Source organism: Rhinatrema bivittatum, chromosome 16, assembly GCF_901001135.1.
Source record: "Rhinatrema bivittatum chromosome 16, aRhiBiv1.1, whole genome shotgun sequence".
Classification (NCBI taxonomy): domain Eukaryota; kingdom Metazoa; phylum Chordata; class Amphibia; order Gymnophiona; family Rhinatrematidae; genus Rhinatrema; species Rhinatrema bivittatum.
In genome coordinates this window covers 6020716-6033115 of record NC_042630.1, presented here as the reverse complement: position 1 = coordinate 6033115, position 12400 = coordinate 6020716, and the positions used below count along the sequence as shown (strand labels likewise).

Below are 12400 nucleotides of genomic sequence, written 5' to 3'. Positions count from 1 at the left end.
CTCTCCTGTGAATATGGGGTGTGGGGGAAACATGCTAGACTGTGGGATCAGGAAGGTATGGCTCAGATAGCCAACGATTGGCTTTCCCAGCTCTCCTCTGTTCCTTTTTCACCTGAATGTGTGGTACATGTGTCAGGCATTTTGTATTAAGCAAGGATCTACTTCTTTGCTTTCCATCTCTTGCCCAGTTCTACCCTGAGAGAGTCCAGCACTCCAGTGCAGGCAAAGAGGGCCAGGTGGGAACTGGATTTGGACCTTGGAATCTTTGTGGGAAATCAGTTGTACAGGACAACGAGACTGATCTGGAAGGGGAGTGCCTGTAAGAGGGGGAGATGCCATTAGCGGAAGGTTAGATCCCTCACTATTTGCTTGTTTGGGAGAAGAGATGCCCAGTATGATCAGCCAGGTTTTTGCAGACTTGGGCATAGCAGAGGAGCAGGTGGAGCCTGCTAAGGAGGGAGAGGATCCACATTTGAAAGGTTTGTAGAAGCTTTCCTTTTCATAGGGCGGTGAAAGCCTGGATAACAGTGGAGTGGGACACTGTGGAGGCCTGTTTGAGGGTGGGCAGAGCTAAGGCTAAATTCTACCCCCATGACATGGAACAACTGAAGTTTCCAAAAGGAAGATGGCTTGGTTTCTGCAGTGGAGAGGCAAGGGGCACGGACCTAAAGGATGCACAAGATAGGAGAACAGAGATTCCTCTTAAGCAGTCCTTTGAGATTTTTAGCTCCGATTCTGCAGGTGACTGTCCAGGGCTTGTTGCACTAGGTTCAGCAGCTCCCAGTAGGGAGCATAGATGTGAGCACGACCTCCACAGAAGCTGGGCTCGCCTTTGTAGCAGACACCCTTTATGATCTCATTTAGACTTCAACTAGAGAAATGGCAGCATCGATTTTGGATAGATATCTGCCAACTAAGCCACAGCAGGCATGTCCTCCAATGCGAACATAAGAACATGCCATACTGGGTCAGACCAAGGGTCCATCAAGCCCAGTATCCTGTTTCCAACAGAGGCCAATCCAGGCCATAAGAACCTGGCAAGTACCCAAACACTAAGTCTATTCCATGTAACCATTGCTAATGGCAGTGGCTATTCTCTAAGTGAACTTAATAGCAGGTAATGGACTTCTCCTCCAAGAACTTATCCAATCCTTTTTTAAACACAGCTATACTAACTGCACTAACCACATCCTCTGGCAACAAATTCCAGAGTTTAATTGTGCGTTGAGTGAAAAAGAATTTTCTCCGATTAGTTTTAAATGTGCCACATGCTAACTTCATGGAGTGCCCCCTAGTCTTTCTATTATCCGAAAGAGTAAATAACCGATTCACATCTACCCGTTCTAGACCTCTCATGATTTTAAACACCTCTATCATATCCCCCCTCAGTCGTCTCTTCTCCAAGCTGAAAAGTCCTAACCTCTTTAGTCTTTCCTCATAGGGGAGCTGTTCCATTCCCCTTATCATTTTGGTCGCCCTTCTCTGTAGCTGATTGAATTGCCTTTTATGGGAAACTTCTCTTTGGAGAAGACCTTGAGAAAGTAGTGAAGAATCCTAATGAAGGGAAACCTCACAAGCTACCCAGAGGATAGGTCCAAAGAAACCCAGAAGCGGATTCCTAGCAGACCAAAGTTCAGGGAAGCTAGGAGATACTAGCTGGAAAAAGAAGGGTCCTTTCAAGGAAGCATTTCAGTGGCAAGTCCCAATTCTTTCTTGGAGGAAAGAGGAACCTTAACGACAGAGATACAACCAGTGCAGGAGGTTCCAAAGATTCACAATGAAATTCAACAAGTTCATTTCTTTGGTTCAGCAAATTGGAGGTTGGCTGTCCCAGTTTTAAAGAGATTAGTGGGTCCTCGCAGTATTAAGGAATGACTATGCTTTAGAGTTTTCTCAGCAGGTGGTGGATGCATTTATGATATCCCCCTGGCACTTGTCAGTGAAGGAGGTGTGCAAGAGTATCCGTAGACCGACTTCTGCAACTGGTGGTGATGGTGGCAGTGCTCAGACAGGAGTGGGCCCAAGGAAGACAGTCTGAATACTTCTTGGCTCCTAAGAAGGAGGGTATCTTCAGGCCTATCTTGGATCTCAAAGCCCTATGGGTACCTTATTTCTGAATGGAAACTCTTTGGTCAGAGATGGTAGCAGTGAGAGTGAGTTTTTCTGACATCCCTTGATCTCTCTGATGCGTACTTACATATCCTGATTCATGTGGCCTATCAAAGATTCCTCAGAATTGCAATCCTCATGGGGCACTTCCATATGGGCTAGCCAGGGCTCTGAGAACATTCTTCAAGGTTGATGATGATAGTGGTGGCTGTGCTGTGCTCGAAGTTGTTCTACCTCACCCATCTCTTGATGACTGATTGGCTAATTCAGGCAAAGTCAGCAGAAGAGTGCCAGCATTCAACAACCAGGGTAATTCAGCTTATAGAGGATCTGGGTTGGGTGCTAAATTTTGCAAAGAGCAAGGTGGTGCCAACTTGAACCTCAAGAGTAGCTGGAGAGCACTTTTCAACACTTGGAAAAGGGAAGGACTCTGATGTCAGAAAGGATTGCCAAGCTCATCTTGCAGAATCAGAATTTTTTGCAGTTGAGGATGCCCAGAATCTGTAGCGGTTGCTGTGGATCTAGCGACATGGGCTGCAGCACACGTGACCCTCGCGAAAGGCTCTGCTATCTTGGTGGAAGGCCCGGACCCAGAACTATGAAATGAGACTGTTTCTTACAGCAGAGGCCAGGGCCAGCCTGTCTTTGAAACTTGTACAGAGGAGTGGACTTTGAAGTGCCAGTATGGTGACGATAGATGCCGGTTTAAGCAGATGGGTGGTACACGGTCAGGGCAGGGTGGCAGGGGCGCTGGAATGCGATAGAGGCTTCATGGTTCATTGATCGGTTTGAAACAAGTAATAAAAAGAACTATACAGGAGTTTCTGCTGATAACCAGTTTTCTGATACTGCCATGACAGTGGCATATGTGAGCCATAAATGGAGCACTAAGCTTTGCAGTATCCTTGGACATAGACCTTGTACTCAAGTGGGCAGAAAACCATCTGCAGACATCAGCAGCAGCTCACACCACTCGAGTGGAAAACTGTAAGCAGGCTATTTGAGCTGTCATGTCTTAAATCTGGATGAGTGAGAAGTAGCAGACTTGACCTTAGCGTGAACCTTGGATGGACTTCATGGCTACCAGGAACACCACACTCACATATTATTTCAGTTGAAGGAAGGAACTGAGATCAGCAGGATTGGATGCCCCTTTCTCAGCCATGGCCTTCTCTGAGACTTCAATTGGATGTTGACGCTTCCTCGTTTGGGGCAGGCATGTCAGACTCCCTCCCAGGGTGAGGATGCTTGGATGTATCCCATGCATCTGGAATGGCCTGGTGGGACAATAAGGAAGGGGAAAGTTGGTTCTTACCTGCTAGTTTTCTTTCCTCGCGTCCTGGCAGACCAGTCCAAAATCCCACCCATTTTAGCCTGCAGCCTGCTTTACAAGGTATAGTTGTGTTCTTTGTTGAAGTCCTTCCAGGATGGGGGATTATATTAAGCTAGGTTGGAGCCCATCTGAAACCCCTACTGGTTGGAAGTTCGGGGGTGAGCGTGTAGTTTAGTGCTTGCTTTGCTACAGAAATACTGAACAGCCGCAGGTGGCACAGTAACCTATATCGGGGCTTGTCTTCATCTACTGGTAAGGGAGCAAAACCCATGGACTGGTTTGATAGGAGTCAAGGAAATAAAATTATCAGGTGAGAACCACATTTTTCCATTTATGTAAATATGCCATATAATTGCTCAAGAATTTCAGAAACTGTGTGTCACACAATCTACCCCGACTTGCCATTGGAGCTTTGAGCATAAAGAAAGGGGACATTTTTATGTTAATTTTCTGTCCATGAATCCTGCTACACCCGATCAGTCCAGTCTAGTCCACGCCGATGGGTTATTTACTCCTACCAGCAGGTGGCGGCAGAGCACACTGATTTCTTCTATGCCATCAGCGCAGAGAGGTCCAGTCCTAAAAATAAACAGACTATAACATTCCGAGAATAGCAGAAAATCCTCCTAAATCTAAGGAAAAACAAGGACAGGAAGGTGACCGCTCCAGGCTGAACAAAAACCTGTTTCTCTGAAAAACATAAACATGTGGCCCAACCCTCCAGGAGGGTCCTGAACTGGTGTAGCAGGATTCACGGGAAGAAAAAAAAAGTCAACAGGTAAAAATGTTGCTAAACCATTCCAGACTGGTCCATACAGGTGGGAAGGACCAAAGCACGACTAACTAGCGAGGAAGGAATTAAGGTGCCTAAGTCTGCATCAGTGCCTTTCCGGAAATCCGGCTGCACCATCAGTGATTCCTACCATCTGCTGGAGGCAGAGAATGCGGGACGTTTCTGCGTGGCACCAGTGTCACAGAAGAAATCGGGGTGCTCTGCCTCCATCTGCCTGTATGGACCGGACTGATGTAAAAAGGATGAAATGGAAACCCTCATCCCCCGTTGCAGACCCTTCCTCTCACTTCTTCCCGCACTGCAGGTTCTCCGGGAGGGACTGGAACCCAGTGTTGCCCTGATTTCGTCCGGTGAGTGCCAGGCTGGGTGAGGTTATCTGAGAATCCCAAGTTTGTGAACCAACTTCCCCAGCTCTGTAGGGTTCATGTTATCTCTCTGCTCAGGCTGCGTTTTTCTCTGTGCTCGCTGCAGAAATCTCGCTGGAGGTATCTGAGGAGGAGAAGCTGCGGGTGTCTTTGGTGACTCCGGAGGAGAGAAGGTGAGAGTCTGAGAAGAGGGGATGGATTGCACACTCGGCCCGAAAACAAAGCTGCTAGAATGATTGGAGGGAGGTCTCTTTCCTACACAGATCGCAGGCCTTGTCTCCCGTATATAAGGATGGTGCGCGCACACACACACACACAGTCATACACAAACCCAGCCGCCACACACACACACACACACAGTCATACACAAACCCAGCCGCCACACACACACACACACACACACACAGTCATACACAAACCCAGCCGCCACACACACACACACACACACACACACACACACACAGTCATACACAAACCCAGCCGCCCGCTGTCTCTCTCACACAAATTTCGGAAATTAGTACTCACGTAAAGAATGCCTGCGCCACAGAGCACCCCTTTCCAGTCTTGTTAGAATATTTTTGAGGTAAAGTGGTTGTGAGAGCCTGTTGTAAGTTTTTATTTCAAGGAAACTGTTTTGCCCGTATTACGTCTTCATCGCGTGAATGAGGAAGAAGAGCACACACGTGCTTTAGAGTTGTACTTTTTCAATTGATCAAAACAGTTCCACCACCAAAGGTGGCAGGTGTTTGGGCAAGAAAGGATTACGTGGAGCTTCATTCGTCTCGAGGTAGGTAAGGAACTGTATTTCAGGAGGGTACAAAGCCAGGCAAAAGGAAACACCAGAGATTGCTGTGCAGACTGGATGGACCTATGTGGGTTTTACCTATGTTACCTTCTACCAGAATGACTTGTATATCCTTTGCAGAAAAGGGTAGCAAATTCACACAGCAGTAATTTGGGGTTCTCTACCAGCATTCACAAAAAAACTTTATAAAATGGAGGAGAGCGCGCCATTGGATTCAGCCTTTAGAAATTGAGTAATTTAAGCTGATTTGTTTTGCATCCATTAAAGGACTTTCTGGTAGAGACTGGTGGGGCATGGAGGATTGAGTCTGCAGTGTCTTTGCTTTCTTTTTAGGTTCATCCCTGAAGAGGAGATAACTCTGCCCATTGTACAGGAGCTGCCAGAGCTGGCGCCAGAGCTGCCATGGGACAGCATAGAGATCACAGTAGATGCTGTGCAAAGGTGAGCGAGTGAAAACTGACCCGGGCACTTTCTGCTGTTCTCGCTCTCACAGGTGTCTGTTAGGTACTGACAGGTCCTCTCCTCCTTCCTCTCTCAGTTACAGACTGGCCCTCTCCTCCTTCCTCTCTCCGTTACAGACTGGCCCTCTCCTCCTTCCTCTCTCCGTTACAGACTGGCTCTCTCCTCCTTCCTCTCTCCGTTACAGACTGGCTCTCTCCTCCTTCCTCTCTCCGTTACAGACAGGCCCTCTCCTCCTTCCTCTCTCCGTTACAGACTGGCTCTCTCCTCCTTCCTCTCTCTGTTACAGACTGGCCCTCTCCTCCTTCCTCCTTCCTCTCTCTGTTACAGGCATTCATTAGGTACTGACAGGTTCTCTCTCCATTCCTCTCTCTGTCACAGGATCGTGCAAGCTCAGATTGAGCGATATGGAGAGACAGATTTTCTGAGTTTGGTGCCTTACACATTCTCCCGTTTGATTGCCTCTAAGGTGTTCTTTAACTGTCTTGGTAAGAGAGAGTTAAGGGTCAGCAAACAAGTTGTATGCAAGACCTTTTAATTGGACTAATTTGATATACGGTATTGCTTTTTGATCTGGGTTTTTTTGGTGTACGAGTCTGCGCAAGGATTAACAGGTTCCCCCTACGCACCCAGATCGGTCCAGACTCTTGGGGAACACTGCCCAATGTAGGCTCTGGCTCCCCGAGCAGGCCGAAGCTTTCCTGTGTTGATATATTGCTGTTGGAGCGCTGGGCCTGCTGCAGGGGAACAGAAGCTGTGCGATTGCGGCCTGCAGGAGAGGAGAGGACTGGGAACATTGCCCAATGCAGCCTCCGGCTCCCTGAGCAGCCTGAAGCCACAAACAGAGATGCTACACTCCTCCCTTCCCCAGCCCGGGCCTGCCCCGATGATCATATCGGAAATAGCCTGAACCCTTGATGCTGAAAGAAAAATGTAACAATTTTTTTTTTAAAGAAACAGCAGCCATAGCAAAGGGAGAAATTCAACCAAAAACAGGAATACTTCCCTGCTGCTGGCAACACCTCTGGGAAGGAGCCTTCAGGGGATAAGAGGGAACCAGGACCCCTGGATCTGCTGCCGGCTAAAGCTGATCAGGGGTTCCCTCTACGTACCTGCATCAGTCCAGACTCCTGGGTTTTGCCTCCCCTCCAGCAGATGGAGACAGAGAAGTTTTAACAGACTCTGTCCTATAATCCTCCTGGAGTCTGTCAGTATTTCTCTGTCTCCAGCAGATGGTGGAGGTGCAATCCCTTGAGTCTGGCTTAGTTAGCTTTGGTTTTGTTGGTTAGGCAGTGTAGTTTTGTCTTTTTGGTACAAAATTTGTCTCTGCGTAAGCTATTGAATTTTAAAAAAGTTAGTTGATTCTTTTAAGCCTCCCAGGGGGTTGTCAGGTCCTGGTGGGACCATCCCCCCTGGTAGTTGAGGTGGAGGAGCAGAGGGTTGGGAACCCTGTATCCTGTCCTAGCTGACCGCTGAGGGTGATACCGGGGGGCCTGGATCACTCACCCTCGAGGGGGGGGGAGATGCAGCTGCTAATTAAAAAAAAAAAAAAATCGGAGGACCAGCAACGCTGACAAATTGCCTGAGGTAAATTTTTAATTACATTGATCACCCGGCTTGGCATCCTCCTCGTTTCCCTCCCCCCCCCCCCCCAACGCGATTTTATTTACAGCCGGCTCAGCTGTGTTTGTTTCGGAGCTCCTGGGCTAATTTTGTCCACGTCGCCATGCCGTGTGGTAAGGCCTGCGACAGCACGCATGAGCAGCTCTCTGAAGCCGGTTTATGGGCAGACTGCCTCCTCGAGGGGGGAGGGCACATCGGGGTGGGCAGCAGCTGATTCGGCCCGCGGCAACGTTTCCAAGCCTTGCAGAGAGCCACCGGCAGCCCTCGGATCCGTTCCAGCTTAATGTTGGAACAGCGGCCCTGTTACAAACGTTCAAGGAGCAGGAGCAGGAGCAAAGAGCTCCGAGGAGAGAAAATTCTCCTCCACCACTTTCCCCACAGCCTGCAGCCCCTGGGGGGGGGGGGCGCAAATTGCCAGAGGATCGTGAGCATTCATCGGAGGGAGACCCGGATGCAGCTTCAGGCAGCTCTTTTTCGTCATTCTCCGAAGAATTTATTTTAAGGCTCCACAAGGCCTTCAAGGCCCGGAAGGTGGCAAAGAATTATGGCAGCAAGATTTCTAAGACAGCTCTGCCACCGTTGGTGGGGGATAGAGGTGCCAAGCGTTCCAAGTCCCCTAGGGAGTCTGGGTTGACGAAATGTAAGCGACCTCTTCGTTCTGGAGTGGACCCTAATGGCACTTCATCCTCCGACTGGTCAGATGACGAAGACACTTTTCTGCAAGATCCCACAGATCCACATCCAGATCCCAAACAAGCGGGCGCATCCGAAAGGATGAATTGGGTCCTCTCATCCCGGCTATCTTGGAAGAATTGGTGATTGATATACGCCAAGAAGATTCGCAGATGGGAGCTGTGGAGCCGGTCATGGTTGGCGTTAGGGGTCCAGCTCGTTCTTTTCCTTTCCATTTGTCTGTTACGGATCTCTTGTTCCGGGAATGGGACACGCCAGGCTTGGGATTGAAAGTAGGTCGGGCAATGGACAAATTATATCTGTTGCCGGAGGATGCTTTGGACCGCCTCAAGGTGCCAAAAGTGGATGCAGCGGTTTCAGCGGTCACAAAGAAGACCACCATCCCAGTAACAGGAGCTACGGCCCTGAAAGATTTACAGAATCGCAAATTAGAGCTGCAGCTCACGAAGATTTTTGAAGTCTCTGCCCTTGGAGCCCGGGCCGCCATGTGTAGCAGTTTCGCATTTTGGGCCAGCCTCCGCTGGGTGCAACACCTGCAATCAGTGGCTTCCCTTTCTGACGCAGACGCAGTTCAGACTGGTCGCTTTGAGGCGGCTGTAGCTTACAGTGCAGATGCTCTCTATGACTTGCGTACTTCGGGCAGAACCATGGTGTCGGCTGTCTCCGCCCGCAGACTTCTATGGCTTCGGAATTGGTCTGCAGATGTTTCTTCAAAATCGCAGCTGGGATCCTTACCTTTTTATGGACTTTGTTCTGTCCCAGAGGACTTGGTTAAATCTCTGGGAGAGAACAAAGTCCAAAAATTGCCAGAGGATAGGCCCAGAACCAGGGGATCTTTCCCACAGTGGTCCAGAGTCCGGGGGGAATCGCCGTTTCCTCTCTTCGTGGTCTGCAGGATCTTCTTCTAGTCAGGGTTCCAACCGTCAACACGCTTGAAACCAGTTCTTTTGAGGCCGGTGGCCTCCAAGAAACGGTGGGGCCCCCCAGGCTCATGGAAATATCAAGTCTACACCATGAAGCGAGGCCGGTTCACTCCTCCGTTCCAAGAATAGGAGGAAGACTCTCTTTTTCTCAAGAAGTGGACCAACTTGACCTCGGATCGGTGGGTCCTAAATGTAATCGAACACAGCTACGCTTTAGATTTTGCTTAACCACTTCAAGAGCACTACCTAGTATCCTCATGCTCTTATCGCCAAAAGCGTCAGGTGGTGCAGGACACCATACAGTGCTTGCTGGACCTGGGGGCAATAGTTCCAGTACCCGCAGGAGAACTCAGGCGCAGTCGCTATTCCATCTACTTCGTGGTACCCAAGAAAGACGGCACCTTCCATCCAATCCTAGACTTAAAGAGAGTAAATCTAAATGTGCCCCGGTTTCAAATGGAAACCTTCCATTTGGTGATAGCCTCTGTTCACAAAGGGGAATTCCTAGCGTCTCTAGACCTGACAGAAGCGTATTTGCACATTCCCATCCACCCAGATCATCAGAAATATCTACGGTTTGCAATCCTGGGGCATCATTTCCAATTCTGTGCCCTCCCATTTGGTCTAGCGACAGCTCCCAGGGTAGCAGCAGTCCTGAGGAAGGAGGGGGATCCTCTTGCACCCATACCTGGACGATTGGCTGATTCGAGCGAAGTCGAAAGATCTTTGCCAGGAGGCAATTCAGCGAGTACTACATCTGCTCAACTCATTGAGTGGGGTGGTCAATCCAGATAAGAGCCAGCTAAGTGCCTTCCCAGTCCTTGGAATTTCTGGGGGCTCGGTTCGACACCCTCCTGGGGAAAATCTCTCACCGAGGAGAGGATAGCCAAGCTTCTATCTCAGGTGGAATCTTTGCAGTCCATACCTCGTCCACGAGCCTGGGATTACTTGCAGGTCCTGGGTTCGATGGCCTCCACGCTCGATCTGGTACCTTGGGCCTTGGCGCATATGCGTCCTCTTCAGTCTGCTTTTCTCTCCCGCTGGAATCCGCTCTCCGAACAGCCAAGCGCCCCAGAGGATGATGGACCACGCGGACCCTGGAGGCACCTTGGTGACTCCCAGGTCCTGAGGCCTCCACTCCCTGAGGGCATCCCGGAGGATCAGCCATCCTGCTCACCTTAGGAGGAGGCGGCCCTGTTGGATCTTGCTGCTGTCCCATTCTGGCCAGGTAGGCATTGTGCATTAAAAGCACAAATTCTGCTGAAAATGGAGGTGGTCCAGAAGAAGGCACCGAGGGGGGGGGGTCTCCTGCGGGTGGACAAGGGTCCAGGGGGTTGACAGGGGTCAGGATCAGAGGCAGCACCGAAGAACCGGGCTCTCCGCATGCACAGCACCTCGAGGACCGCGGCATGGGACTGTGAGCTGCCGACGAATCGCTGGTGAGTGGCTGCGAGGAGCAGGGAAAACCCCCTCTGCAGCACTACTCCTTCTCCCCGACCTGCCTGAATTGCTATTTACACCACACAGAGGAATTTTGCGTCTCTGTGGAGGCTGCCCCGAGGCAAAACGACTTCTCAGGGCAGCAGGTCGGCTCGGAGGAGAGTTTGGACCACCAACTTGCACCCCGGGGCTTACAAATCTAACCTGCAAGTAAGAAAGGTACAAAAACTTACCCCCCCCCCCAAAGCAAATACAGCAATGGAGACTGAAAAACAGCTCTTCCTGCAAGTTAGATTGCTGGGCCCTTGACAAGGGTCTGAGCTTTCCCTGTCTTTTTTTTTCTACTATCCTCTGTTAACCTTGATCCATCTTAAGATAGGAAGGAAGCTAAGAAATAGAGAAAAGAGCACTAAATTTAGTTTTTCAGAAGTCTTAGTGGGGAAAGGAAAATTAGTTCTTACCTGATAATTTTCGTTCCTGTAGTACCACGGATCAGTCCAGACACCTGGGTTGTGACTCCGCACCAGCAGATGGAGACAGAGCAAAACTTGACGGGCTCCCTACATATAGTAAGGTGCCACCCACAGCCCCTCAGTCGAACGAACTGTCAAAGCAAACCAGTGCCCGACTAACTAACTAGAACAATTTTAACCAATTCAAACACCCCCTGGCTGAAAACCGAAAACATCAGACCAGAGGCAAGCGGCAATAAGCCAATAAGCCAAGAACTGGAACAATAGCAGTACGACTAACCAAGCGAGCGGACTCTCTCTCTTTGTTCATCGTACCAAACAGACGGGCGGGAGCCTGGACTGATCCGTGGTACTACAGGAACGAAAATTATCAGGTAAGAACTAATTTTCCTTTCCCTGTACGTACCCGGATCAGTCCAGACACCTGGGATGTACCAGAGCAAACTACCGAGGGTGGGAAGCAGAGAGTCCCGCTCGGAGAACACTCGCCCCAAACCCCGGCGCTTCAGACGCCTGGACATCAAGTCTGTAATGCCTAGTGAAAGTATGTAAGGACTTCCACGTCGCAGCTCTACAGATCTCCTGCGTGGACACCTGAGACACCTCGGCCCAGGACGTGGCTTGCGCCCGAGTGGAATGAGCACGAAGCCCCTTAGGCGCCACTTTACCCTGCAGCAGATATGCGGAGCTAATAGCCTCTTTGAGCCAACGCGCAATCGTGGCCCGCGACGCCGCAGACCCCCGGCGGGGACCGGACCAGAGAACAAACAGATGGTCGGAAATCCGGAAAGAATTCGTAACCTCCAGATACCGAAACAGGACCCTGCGGACGTCGAGCTTCCTCAACTCTTTCATCCCCTTGTCCATCTGGTCCCCGACCTCAAAACCTGGGAGGTCCACTGACTGATTTAAGTGGAACGAGGACACCACCTTAGGCAAAAATGACGGCACAGTCCGCAGGGAAACTCCGCCCTGCGAGAAACGCAAAAACGGTTCCCGACAGGATAAGGCCTGCAGCTCCGAGACCCGACGAGCAGACGCAATGGCTACCAGAAACACGGTCTTCAAGGTAAGATCTTTCAGCGTCGCCCGCTTAAGAGGTTCAAACGGTGCTCCCCCAAGCGCCGAGAGCACGCAATTCAAGTTCCAAGACGGACAAGGATTCCGCACCGGAGGGCGTAAATGCTTAGCCCCGCGAAGGAAGCGCACCACATCCGGATGACACGCTAAGGACACACCGCGCACTTTCCCGCGCAGACAACCAAGTGCAGCCGTCTGTACTTTCAGGGTACTCCAGGCCAGCCCCTTGGACAGGCCCTCTTGGAGAAAGGCGAGGACCCCCGGCACAGGCGGCCGTACAGGATCCACCGCATGAGTACTACAC

At 50.4% G+C, this 12400-nt stretch overlaps 1 protein-coding gene across 3 annotated transcripts in view; it reads left to right on the top strand.

Moving 5' to 3' along the window:
• REC8 (REC8 meiotic recombination protein) overlaps positions 1-12400 on the top strand; it is a 61886-nt gene that overhangs the window by 44252 nt on the left and 5234 nt on the right. For 2 of the 3 annotated variants that reach the window (XM_029581981.1, XM_029581979.1), the window contains 4 exons: positions 4540-4585; positions 4707-4773; positions 5739-5846; positions 6246-6352. In XM_029581981.1, coding sequence (XP_029437841.1) covers positions 4540-4585; positions 4707-4773; positions 5739-5846; positions 6246-6352 — 328 coding nt within the window. The remainder of the gene's footprint in view (positions 1-4539; positions 4586-4706; positions 4774-5738; positions 5847-6245; positions 6353-12400) is intronic. The other variant, XM_029581980.1, reaches the window with a different exon arrangement.